At 38.3% G+C, this 13,938-nt stretch overlaps 2 protein-coding genes across 3 annotated transcripts in view; one reads left to right on the top strand and one right to left on the bottom strand.

Annotated features, from left to right (window-relative positions):
* LOC130554537 (uncharacterized) overlaps positions 1-13,938 on the top strand; it is a 93,659-nt gene that overhangs the window by 35,076 nt on the left and 44,645 nt on the right. The gene's annotated exons all lie outside the window — the stretch shown is intronic.
* On the bottom strand, positions 7,281-12,968 carry insig1 (insulin induced gene 1). The gene is made up of 6 exons (XM_057334254.1): positions 12,789-12,968; positions 12,289-12,625; positions 11,205-11,329; positions 10,776-10,942; positions 10,464-10,563; positions 7,281-8,719 (listed from the first exon to the last, which is right to left on the bottom strand). Exons 2-6 carry the CDS (start codon positions 12,617-12,619, stop codon positions 8,690-8,692), a joined length of 753 nt encoding a protein of 250 aa, XP_057190237.1. The 5' UTR covers positions 12,620-12,625; positions 12,789-12,968; the 3' UTR covers positions 7,281-8,689.

Here is a 13,938-nt window from a genome sequence, read left to right as displayed (position 1 = left end):
CACCTGATAAATATATTTTGTATACAATAAACTGTTTAGGGGAATACATGTTCAGTTTGCTCATAATGAAGTCCATCCCAGTGTTTATAAAGTTAAAAATAAAAATAGGAAGCTATTTAAAAATATATTAATAATATTAATATCATAAATTCAAATAATTATTGTAATTATATATTTTTTCGTACAACGATAATGTGTTTGCACCATATGAAAGGTAAACCTTTGTCTATAGCCTACTGAAACGAGTGGGTATACTTCAAGGTAAGAACACCAGCTTAGTACCCGCATATATGGACCTTTCACGTGTTGGGACGTCTTACTTGTGACAGTTACTAATAAACACCACGTGGTGGCTATAGCAGTCAAGAGGTTTAAGTGGGTTTACGTTTCCTGTCAAACAAAAACACACGCGTGAGCGAAGGGGAAGTTATAAGTGGGCACAAAACAGCATAGCTCACCTTTAATCTTTAAAATAGCCACTCCTGAAAAGCATTAGGCTACGCGTAATGGTCAATACATTACATTAGACACCTCATAATGCGCATGGTAGGCTGCCTGTCCTGCTGTCTAAACACCATGTGGGTGGGTCACAGGACGCTGTCTTGGCTACTTTGCGGGAGTTTAGATTTTTCAGATTCTCTTTGCACCTGTGCCGCGCGCTTGTGATTGTTTGCGACCCTCTCGACAAGTGGGGCGCGTGACGTGCGCAGTAAACACTTGTTTCACTTTGACCACCTCATCGCCAACGTGCACTTGTTGCTTCATTTTGTTTAAGTCTAATTGTTCTTTCACTTTGTAAAGTGCATGCAAACACATAAGCACGTCACAAGTCCCTCTAGCTCAGTTGACCTAAAGTGTCATTGTGCATGAAACATAAGCGCGTGTAAATGAATGAGTATTTTTTTAATTAAAACGTGTCAGACATGAGCAAACAAAAACTGGCCATTTCATTTACTGCTTTTTTTCTTGCATTATTTGAAAAAGTGAGTATTGTAGGACTGGTGTCTACTTTTCGTTTTATATGGGCCTGCTTTTTATAGCACAGCAAGAAATGAAAATAGATTAGGATGTTCTTCGTGTGTGGCATCACTAATCATATCCTCAGATTTAGCATGTAGAAGAGGCTGATTCCGTGTGTTCTATGCCCCACCTTTAACCTGACCCCAATATATTTGTTTTGACCACAGCTGAGAGGGTTTCCTAAATACGACTTAAACAAGGCCTTTAACCAGATGCCAATCAGGGTGAAAGGCACAAACGGGGTAATACAGTGCTGTGCAAAATGTCACATTATGCTTGAGGCAACTTGACTGGAATCAGTAGCCTATAGAAAGTTTTAGGCACTTTTGACAGTGCTGTGCGGAAATTTCAAACAATATTGTTTTTAATCAACAAATTATCTTTTGTTAACTAAATCAAATTAAAATTTGGTGTGATCAAAACTTTTATTCTTGGTGACTTGCGGTGAGATCAGATCCTGTCTGTTGTAGGATAATGGCCAAAAAAGTGTTTGTAAATCTCAAACCAAAACATAAACGTTTTACAAATATATAAATGTAAAAATCCAAGGCCAATGATATTCGCACAGCACTGTACAGGTCTTATTAACATATTTTATACGACTAAAGTTTTTAGCGGAACTTTTGAATAGATTTCTTTCTCAAATATTCAGAATTTGTAGGGTCTTTTCCACCCATGTGTCCCTTTCCAGTGCCCCTCTGAGAAAGTTGGAGTCCTCTTTTGTGCGTCTGTACTCGACCGGAACCTGCTCCACCACATCTGCTCTCCTGCTTTGTGATGGGGAATGCGTCATTTCACCATCATTCACACTAATCTTTTATCTGCAGCTCCCTGTTTCTGCGGTATTCTTCTCAGTATTATTCTTCAATTTTAAAATTTGCTAGTACAGGATAACCTTCCTACCCTTTGACCTGCGAAATGTAAACTGATTTTTGTGAAGTTGAAATAGAATTCCATGCAGTTCCAAAGCAAAATATAAATCTTCCATCTAATTTAAATTCGATATTCGATACTCAATATGCGTTATATCAGGACACTCATGAACTAACGGATGGGAATAATAATTGTATTGTATTGTCACTCTATGGCAAAGTAAATATTCAATTATGCATTTTAGAGCGGAAGCAAGTGCTGGTAACGGTTACGCTCCCATGGGTGAGAATAGAGGTGGGTTTAGAGAAAAGAGGTGCACTACAGTTTTTAGTCTACACTGTTTCGTTGCCTTTCCTGCACACGAAAGGTGAAAGTTCAGGCCACGGACAAGAGGGTGATATTTATGGGTAAAGATCTGAAACAAGTTGAATAAATTAATTCATTGGTGGATTGGAGCTCAGTCGTGATGGTGTTTTCTTTATTATTATTCGCCAGCTAAAAGTTCATTTCTTTAGGTTTTACGATTTCGTTTATTTAAATAACAGTCCTCTAAATTGTGTTATTTCAAACTACACAAGCGTCCATGTTGTGGCTCTTTCGATCAGGCTACTTAATTTTCAATAAACGTAGCAGAGCCCATGCAAGATTTTGAAGTTTTTGCTGTTGTTTTAAGCGACGGAGACAGATTTCTAGAAAATTAAAAATGAAAGTATCTGTTTTAAAACATTTAACTAGCCCTGAAGTAAACAAAAATAAATATTCGAACTCTTTTTAGGCATTAAATTGTCAATACTGCAGAAGTCATTTGATGTTTTATCAGCCGAACTATCAGCGTTTCTCAATTAGCTGTATATTCAAATGATTGAGAGAAAAAATGAACAACATGGTCTCGCAGTGTAAGTCTATTTCTACAGTGTCTACGTGTTTGCTTGATTAGGTTGTAATAGTGGCAGGCCTAACGGCGGTAAGCACTCAGTTAATCCCAGTCCGCAATACCATGTGTTGATTCATTTGCATTGTAAAGGATTTGCGCGGATCAGTCGCTTTATGTGTAATAACCTGATATTTACCTATACCGAAACCATCGCAGCGCTGTCAAATTCCTTCCACGTCATATAAAAGAGAAGTATTTTTTAAATCTGAATGTATACTTTTTTCATCATTTGACTTTGTGTATAACGTGTTTGATGAACCTGCACATTAAGCCACGATTCTTTAAATTATAAGAAATATTAAAAATATTTTCAGGGATGGGTTATAATATTAAAATACTTGTGAGCAAGACTCATGAGGATGTGACCTTGACCCTTCTTATGCCACATATACACACGCACATATATCTATACAAGTGCTTGTCTTTTGATCGACCATGCAATGCATGAACCAATTAGAAGAACCAGCACTGAATCAGACTGACTGAGGCGAATGGAAGTCCTGGTCAGTAGTGAGGGATGAGACGCATTTAAATGCCAGACTGGCATTTGAATGGCATTGCGGGCAATTTAGACTGAAATGGTGCTCTGTTTTTTGCATCCTCCTGTTACACCGTCGCTGGTCTGTGTCCCATTAGGTCTAATTCTTCAATTCATTATCTTGATACCCTCAAAGATCGAGTAAGACGGCGATGAGACACTGAGTGAGAGTGATATTGTCATTGTGGCTTAACATGCACACGTCAATCCCTGGAGTCAATGACAGTGTTGACTGAGGCAGAAATTATTTCACAGTTTGGCAGTCTAATTTGGGATAATTTTGTTATTGTTGAAGAATGTTTGTTTCATGTTGTCTGTGTTTTTACTGCATTGTTGCCTTTAAACATAGCCTGCATTTACATTTAGTAATTTAGCAGACGCTTTTATCCAAAGCGATTTACAAATGAGGTTATTCGTGTTCTTGTTTGTAATTTTAGGCAATATTTTTATAGCTGAACGTTTTTCATTTATATCTTATCTCGGTCTAATTTTTTATTAACATATTCTACCCTCTCTCTCCCATCTCTCCTCCACTTCCTCGCCCTCTTGTACTCCTGTGCTAGTTCAGTCAAAAGCCAAAGAAATGTTAGGAGTGAGTTCAATAAGTCTAGGTAATTGCGATTCTGTCTTCTCGTCCGTTCGACTGAATCATCTTCCATTAGAGAAACAGTGGGGGGGGATTGGCTTACCCAGGGCCAAAGAGCAATCTAAATCCTCAAAGCCTGTTAAAGCTCCTCCAAGCCATCACCAAACGCATGTTAAATCAACACAAACTGTTATTTAGTTGTTGTTTCTAGGTTTGTACTATAGAACTGTTGATATGCATAATTGCTGACTTAAACATGTCCAGATGAAAAGTAGTGTAAAGATGTGCATTTTTCAGGGACAGCCTTAGCCTATAGAATAAATTGTGATTAAATGCAATGTTATAGCATTTTACTGTGTTGCCTTGACCAGGGTTCCAATCTGAATTTAACAGGTTTATAACAGCCTAAACGCCCCTCAACGTGGGGTCACTCAAGAATGTGTAATTTAAGGCTCTCGAAAAATGTACAATAGTGCCATCTACTGAAATTAAATGGAAGTGGGCTTCAAAGGAGTTTTATTTTTAAATTATGCCATTAAAACAGCGACACCTGCTGACGGACACAATGGTTCGTTTTCACGTGAACATGCCAGCTGAAGATGAGGAAATTACATCGCTTCCTTTGCCAAGTGCATTCCAAATCTCTACATTGGCCCTGTCCCAAATGGCGCACTTACGGTCTCGTGGATTTAAATTGCGCGGTCTCGCCAAGTCTACGAGTCCATAGGGTGTCCCATTTGTCTTTTTAGCGCTCAGAAGTCTGCTCGCGAGCGCCTCCTTTGTGCCCTCGATGCGGTCTTAGGCGAAGCCCGCATTGACGCAGACTCCACTGAAGTCCCCTACCCAGGAATCCTTGCGAGCGCCCAATCACAGAACGGATGGGAGGAGTGTCGTGGATGTCAGACATATACTTAAACATGACGGATACATTTTTAAATGTATGTTTTGATAAAATTCAAAATTAATTTATTAATTAGTTACTTATTCATATTATTGCTTATTTATTTTCTATTAAGCCAGCTATTCAAGAATAAAAACTTTTAATGCAGTGCATTTTCTTACTTAAGGTAATAAGCCATGTTTTGTTGTAGATCTATATCTAGTTGTCTCTGGGCTCTGTAAAGCTGAACAACACAGCTTCTGTATTATAGAGAAATATTAAATAACAACATATATGCATATTAAGAAGTGTATACAGAAGAATAGTGTATACAAATAAATACATATACATAAGCAGTTGCATTTACGTCATGACAAATTAATGCATTACAAACATAAGTATCTATTGTATAATGCTCGGGTGGTATCAACATATGAAATACTGAACAATAAAAACGGGCAGCTCCAGTCCCAAATAACTACAATGGGACAACAACTGTGGTCGACTTCCAGAGGTGGGTAGTAACGCGCTACATTTACTTCGTTACATTTACTTGAGTAACATTTTGGAAAAAATGTACTTTTTAAGTAAAATTAAAAGTGTGTACTTTTACTCTTACTTGAGTAAATTTCTAATAGAAAATCTGTACTTTTACTTCGTTACATAACTTACATTGCGTGACGTTCCTTCGTTCCTTCATTTTAAAATATGCTTTTTAAAACGCGTTGTTTATTTCAAGGTTGTCGTCTCTTTTTACGGGCATTCCCGAGTGATCGATTCTTTTGAGTCGATTCTTTTGAAAGCATTAATTGAACAATGGGCAAAACCATTTGAATAGGCTAATGAATCAGTTCAAATGATTTGTTCAGTTCGCAGCACGATCTGAATCATCTGAAGCAGGATTACTCACTCCTCGTAGCGCGAAACTTAAGAACACGCAGAACACAAAGAGCGTTGGATGAAGTGGATATTAATCTATATCTATACAATCAAAACTGCAAATGTGTCATATTGTTTGCCAGCAGTGATAAATGCCCGCCATATGCGCGCACCCGCGCGACCTGTTCGTCAGACACAGCAACATGCGCGTTACCTGTCAGACACAGAGACGTGGGCTTGCAGAAATATACATTTGAAGAACAGAAGGAAGAAAACTTGTTGATGGGCGTGTGGTTCACTGTTTACTGTTTGTTTACAAGTAAGAGCGTTTCACAACACACACGTGACACAACACGAGAAAACATGAGCTTTGTTCAAAAATGTGTATTTCATTTAAGAGAGCACTGCAGATGTTCTAGATCATCTTAGGAAATGCTCTGAGTTTAGTTCATGCTTTAGTTTGACATGGTCTATTATTCTAAATAAGTTGTGTAAACTACATTGACATCAGGACTAGATGAAATTTACAGAAATGCTTGTCTCTTCTGTGTTTGTCTATTCTTTAGTCTCTCTAGTATATTGCAAAGATATCTGCTTATGATAATTAAAAATATTGATTAAAATGTCATATTAAAATATTGGCGTTAATATTAATTTTATGTAGTAGGCCTATATAATCAGATACAAAGTAACTAGCTACTTGAGTAGTTTTTTCATTGCATACTTTTTTACTTTTACTCAAGTAAATTTTAAAATAGTGACTTTTACTTTTACTTGAGTAACAATTTCTCTAGTTACTTGTACTTTTACTTGAGTAAAGATTTTGGCTACTCTACCCACCTCTGTCGACTTCACGAGGTGCTGCGCAGACTGATCAGTGTATGACAACAAAGTACCGAGAGAGAGATAAGAGAGATTAGAAAGCACCGCTTGCTCTTTCCGGTGTGATGACCTCAAGTCTGTCCCAAAATGCACTCCCATGTACACTTGTGGACTCGTGCCTTGTGCCCTATAGGTCTGCACTTCCTGACGTCACCAAGTGTGGACTCAGAGGAGGTCCACAAGACCGGAGTGCGCCATTTGGGACAGGGCCATAATGGCACGCAAATGCCCTGTTCACTCCAAAGTCTTCGATGGAGTAGGGCATAGGAATGATGACTATATTTGGAATGTTGCCTGTGACTGTTCATTACTAATACACGTACCGTTACAGCCCTACTGATTAGTGAACTTCTTAAAGGGGAGCAGGCTTCCGAGACAGAGGTTATTGGCAATTCAGCATGATTTTCTGTGACCTAGATGTTTGTTACAGGACAAAGTTTAACCGTACAACAGATTTTTACATTTTAACTTAAGATCATACAATATGCAGACGGAACAGCAAAATACTTTTATTACACTTTTATTATTATTAACATAAATAAATTAACATAAAATAAATGCTGTAAAGCAAACAATGCCATAGGCCTCAGTATTTCGTAACTCGATTTGCCATTTTTTTCTGTATTATTGATTAAAATGAAAATTTTCAGTGTTGTGTGTCTTAATAAATGAACACCTTAAAGCCAGCTGGATCACACAATTTTATTGAATCTAATTCATAACCCAGAATGGTACAAACTTTACAACAGAAATGATTTTGTTCCATATATTTTCCAAACATTGCCAAACACGGCATGCAACATTTGTAATTTGTCTAAACTTGCTAATGCAAGTATGCATATACAACACAATTTATGAACAGTGGAAATGGTCATTGGTATTATTTTCAAGATCTTTTTGAGACTACTTTTCAAAGCGAATTTGTGGTCATACTATACCTTCACATATAAATGTACACAAACGATGCGTTTATTGCTGGTCTGTTTCTATACTGCATACAAGTCATCTGGGGTGGTACCTTAACATTATAAAAGTAATAAATATGAGAGAATACCAGGCTGATTGCACTTCTTTTACCAAGACCCCCAACCTATACTCTAGCCCAGTAATACCTCTTACATTAGATACAGAATTGGCTACATGTGATAAGAAATACACAATGAATAAAGTACAAACAAACAAAAAGCATTACCACACTGGAGAAGTGACAAAAGCACTCAATTGAATAATAGGCAATCACAGATTGCAAACCTTGGAGGCCGCAGTAAAAGGTTTTTGTGGATGTTTACTCATCTTAGGTTCAGTGATTTCAAAACCTATAAAAATGATTAGGTATTACCATGTCAAAAGAATTCTGTGAGTTTATATTAATAAAAAAGGTGCCACTTAATTACTTCATAGCTAATGTTTCTAGTTTTCTTTTGGTCTGTATTAGCAACAAGGAGAAAATCCACAACCAATACAAAGGAGTAAAATAACAGTCGGCACAAATGTGATTGGCAATCAAACCCATCTGGTACTCTCAGTAACACTCAAGTTAATATGAAAGGGAGCCCATTAAAAAACTATATAAACAGACCTCTTTGGATATTTTGTATTTTGCACAGCCTTAAACATTCCCTTTCATTATCCTTCAGTTCTCCAGCAAAAAAGTAAAACACAATGAAGTGTGTATTTCTGCACCACATGTTTCTCCTTGCATGGTCTCATCAACAGGACCAGTAGGCCTACACCCGCACACTCGTTTATATACACACACAGCTTCACCACTACTTTTCACTCCAGCAACATGGTAATAATTAGAATGATACTACCAGTAATACAACTGCAAAGAGCTGTTGTACCAATGCTGATGGTAGTAATTGGTGCTAGGGGGGTTCTTTTGGCTGCTCGAAAGGTGCTCTTCATGGCACACTGGGCCAGCTCAGACCAACCCGCTCTGTTTTCTTTTTTTATAAAGAGGAGCAAAATTAAGAGCAGATATTACGCTTGGACTAAAAAGTCTTTGTCTTGAGGGACACCCAATATAGAGTCTCGGTTTGCAGGCCCTCCGTTTTGGCACTCATCGAAGCTCACTTCATGACCTCAGATGCCCGCTTAATCATTGTGAGGCTTCTCAGTGGAGCCCTGTGCAGAAAGAGAAAGTCAGTTAGTAAGGAGGGTACAATTCTTTCACATCAAGCCCAACTAATGTGCACAAAGCATGAACTAGTAGTATGCAACACACACAAATACTGCACCCTAACATTTACACCACACCGGACGTGATCGGCGCCGCATCCAGTGTTTACAAAATTTAAATTATAATGGGCTCCAATGCGTTCGATTTTCTTTTGTTGCGCCGCGTGCGGTGTAGACATTTACATGCAGCCTGATTGTACAAAGTAGTAAAAGTCAAATGAATGACCTTCAGAGAACTGGCTTTGCCTTTTAATCCAAGCCCAGATGTGCATTATGTGGGTACTTGTTTTATTACAAAACGGTACTTAATAATTGTATGAGCCCGCTTGGTGCTGTGGCTATAATTAGTTTGTACTATATATGACACAAGCCTTGCATATACACAAGTTATATAAAGCTTGAATGGACTGGGAGCCCTGTAAAATAGGAGCTCCTCTTAGGTCAAGACTATCTCCTGCTTCATATGCCCCACCTATGGGCAGCTGGCCAGTCTCATAATCATTCTTTTATAGAGCGTCAAGGGCAATCAATCATCACTAGACTGCCAAAAATGTAGCTTTTCTGAATAAACGTCATATTTCTATAATGGCAACCTCCAAGAAAGATATAGAGCCTTTCCTCCTTACACAGGTAAAACCAGATACCAGATAGTGGATTACAGTCACTTAAATTGGGGAGTTGCAAAAAACAATCATTTAAAAATGTAAATGTTTAGCATTTTGTAAATGTTCAAATAGGATATATTGAGCTGTAATAGTTATTAAATAGATTTACAATGTGAATTCCCAAGACTATATTCAGAAATCTATTCTATACAATATCAGTATCAGGGCTTGGCAGAATACAGTTCATAAACGTAGCAAAGGTCAAGTTCCTGATTTAGTTTATTCATGCACATCTAGCTCATTGCTTGGTCATGTTGAGTATGTGGTATTAATGTGTAGGTATCAAGTCTCCTTTTAATAGCACTCTAATACTCAGCTGCTATAAAACCAACTGGCCACTATATCATGGAAGTTGAGAAAATAATAGCCTACTGCTAATTCCAATTGGTCAAGCAAAATCATTGACTCAAAAACAAAAAACGGTAATAGCATGTAAATTGGTCCACTTGGTAAACAAAGCTGCATCTCTCTGACCAATAGCCTGAAAAACAAGAAGCGTAATCTGTTTTCACGCCCTTATTGAAAAAGAAAGCACTGGACATGTCAACAGGACAAAGAGGAAAGCTGTCCAAGACGACTTGGAAGGGGAAGGCTAGCACAAACATGCCACAAGAAACAATCAGAACCTAATTAGGATGTCTAAACATGACATTTCAGACCAGGGGTAAGACTGGCAGATGTCACAGTACTAGGAATTGAAGAACTGATAAGACAAGCAATAAGGTTTTGTAAATAAATGTTTACACATCTTTATTTAATTTATAAGTGCACTGCTATCAATTACTGCGAAATCGTTTCAGAATGCTTTTAGTTTCGTTTCTCTGGGTGTGCCCACTTAAGTTTCACTTCTGAAATCTAAGGTAGACTTTGTGTCCATTAGTAAAGCACAAAGCATTACAGCAATAATCTAACATGTATATAAACAACTGAACAATAAAGACAAGAGAAAGATTTGTTTAGAGTACAAAATTTAGGGTAAATGTTTGTAATGCAGGATGTGGTTAAAACAGGTGAAGTATTCTTACCATAGCTAGCTGTCGCCCAATATTTCCTACTGTCACTCCACCAGAGAAGAATATACAAGGCAACCAGGAACGTACATACAAGAAATCTGGAGATGTGTACCTGAAACAACAGAGAGAAATATTTCATGACATATTCACAAACTGGACATTTTTTCAATCCAGTTGGTTCCTATATAACGATTGATCATAAACTTCTAAGGAGGTAAATCAATAAATCCAGATGTGGAAGTAAGCCTGTGGTTAACTGATGATTTTTTAAGTGCGATTTCCCATTAAGACTGGTTGCTTATGATTATAAAAATTATAACTTACTGGTAGATGCCGTTGTAGACAAGCAGCTGAGCAACGAGAGTCGCTAACAGAGCAGTGGTCAGTCCTATGCCAAAGCCACTCCTAGAACGGTCAAATGTCCACCACAGGCCCAGAGACAGAGCCGCCAAAGTAAGTGAGAGTTGCACATTATTGGCAAAGTCCAGTTTCTATACAGTTCTTTGAATTAAGGGAAATATGCATGAAGTAGTTTAGAATCATTCATCACCTTATTTACCACAATATTGGCTATCAATCATTATCTGTTTTTTTTCCGTGGTTTTAGTGCTAAACGTAATTCACAGTATGTGTATAAGGCTATAATTGTACAAGACTTTTTTTTTTAAATGAACACATAGATCAGACTATCAGATAGTTTTAAATGTTCACTGGTCACAAAATCTACTTGTCAAGAGACACTGGTAAGGATACAGCACTGGCATGATTAATGCCTACAAAAACAGCAATGCAGCGCATCACGCTGGCCCACTCCCGCTTAAACTTGTGTGGCTCTCCAAGATGGCTGTCCAAGCAGGGATGCAAGAGTCCAACCACAGCTGAGAAAGAGAGAATAGAAAAAGTGCATTAAATAACAAAAATATTTGATCACATGTGCCCACAAACAGAACTTGCAAATTGGCACCTAGGTCTACCCTTATGAAAATTAACCGTGGTTTTATTATAGTAAGTGTAGCAACCACACTATGTGATGGATTGATTACCATTTGCATTACCACAATTTAATTTTATCATGGTTGAACTATTGTACCCATTGTAAATTTGTGGTTACTATGGTTTTTCTGTAAATACCATACTTGCAACTAAGTTTTTCGAAGAAATCATGTTTAACATAAGGCCGTTTTGTTATTTTATCTGAACAAGTAAATGAATGCAAGTCAAATTTTATGAACAGGCACCTTTCACCATTTGTCGTATATATAAATACAAAAAGAATGAAACTTTCAAGTGGATACTTGAAAATGATGTAGACTGGTGTGTGTCCACATTATCACTACGTGTACTGTGCGGAATGCAGGGGGAGGAGTCGAGCGAGACCGAATTATTTATTTAAATTACGCCGTAATCGACTTCCGTGTTTCTCCTTCGGCTAAGTGGCATGTTCAGCGCAGCAGCCAATCACGTGCCTCCCTCACAGCTCACCCGTTCTGAGCGGAGCCAATGACAAAGCAGAACCCCAAGAACGACCCCGAATGCCCGACTGTTTCCAGGGCTGTACAAGCCCCTGACGAACAAGCCCACTGTACGACACATGTCAACAAAACAGCCCCCAAACGCAAGTATGCGAAGAACTGTTGCACAATGTAAACATAAAGGATAACTCATCACAGATTAGTATTTGCATCAGCAATAATAGGAGTTAGGCAGCAGGTAAAACAACCCCTCCTTCCACATACAAACACGCGTGAGGGCCTTTGTCTTATTATCATTCACATAAAAGGCCCATCGATCAAAATGCACAATTTACTCGAGGCAGATTCTTACTGACTTAACTTACCAGCGGCAGTGCCACAGCAGAGGGGAATCCACGAAAACGAAAACAAAGTGTCCAGCACTTCCTCTGGGAACAATGTCACCTTTCTCTGCATCTGAAGTAAGTTTAACACCAAGGCGAGAACAACTCCAACGATAAACAGTACAAGTCCCCGTCGAATTAGATTAGCAGACTGGAGGCTGTGCAGAGAGCCGTAAGCGTGGCTCAACACTGAGGTTATGATGGACATCATTTCACCCGTTTTACAAACAATCCAGCTGGCGCTCGAGAGGCCCTTCGATTTCACACTGGTTGAACAGGAGCACGTCCAGCAATGTTCCTCTAGTCTTGGCATTTGGCACTGCAAAAATCAAAGATGGAATTATTAATAAAAAGCGTGTCCTAAAGAGCAGACTTCTATGACAAATGTTTTAAACCATCATTTTTAAAACAATTAAAGGCGTAGTAAAACTCTGGCAAAGCAAAACTGAGGTATTAACGTTACTTGAGAATAGAACACTCACCTTGATTCCTTTGTAGTGTTCCTGTGTAATCGTCTTCACTACTTCGAAAAACGCAGCGTTTATAACAGATGTTGTTCAGATGATTTTATTTGGTCACATTCTCTCGTAACGAAACACCACTGCCGCTCTCATCCCACAGTACAAATCTTATACCACACGCGCGCTTCCTCTGCAGAAAACAAGCGCGGTCATGTCTGGTGAGTTTCCTTAGCCAATCGGAGCGCGGCGGGCCATATGACGCGAGCGCACACCACTTCCCTCTCACGGACGAGCGCTGTTGATGTTCTCTACCGTCAGCTGTTCTGTGGCGTGTGTGACGTGATGACAAAGAGTCATGCAAAGTTTTAAACTTCTGGATTGTTTGTTTAAATGGCTTTACTTGGCCAAATCCTTTAAACCAAACCACAAGCTATTGCACACTGGTGTGAGACAGAAAATACTTAGAGAGTTCAAGAAGATTTGACTAAGTTGTTATTTTGTTAAACCTGAAACAAAACGGTGTGGATAAGGTTTATTATTATTGTTGGTGATGTTGTTGCTGTTTTAGCAGTGGATGACAATTGACAAGCAAATTTTGCTCTTTGTGAATGACGACAGCCAGGAGATAATAGTGTACATATGTTGGCAGTGGTGCAAAAATGCAGTACTGTATATGCGGTTAATAGGGGCGCTGCACAAGGGGGAGCGCCATTGTGCCAAAATACTATACAACACTAGTTTTTATTTGAAGTTTTCTTTTATAAAACGTAATTATATACAATTATATAAAACGGTTTAGTTTAACAAATATAGGCATATATATATATTCAACAAATATATTTTATTTAATCAAGTTATTATGTCAACCGCTCACTCTGTGACAGTCACATGACCAAATGGATCAAGCAAAGAAATGTCCCGAGGCGCAGAACAGAACAAGAAAATGAAAAACAAGTTAATTGACAAGTAAAATGAGGACAACGATGTCCAAGTGGTATCTCGTTTCATCTCTGTAAATCTTTAAGTTATTAAACGTTGCCTGAAGTAGTTCATATCATAATAGTGTCTATTTACACCAAGTACAAATCGCCCGTCTTGTAGTCAGAGAATATTTGCACTAGCTCCGCCCACCAATATGTGATTGGAATAGAGAAAGGGTAAGAACGACGCC

The sequence above is a fragment of the Triplophysa rosa genome, linkage group LG1, assembly GCF_024868665.1.
Source record: "Triplophysa rosa linkage group LG1, Trosa_1v2, whole genome shotgun sequence".
Lineage (NCBI taxonomy): Eukaryota > Metazoa > Chordata > Actinopteri > Cypriniformes > Nemacheilidae > Triplophysa > Triplophysa rosa.
The sequence above is the reverse complement of the archived record's forward strand: the minus strand, read 5'-3'. Positions and strand labels throughout refer to the sequence as shown.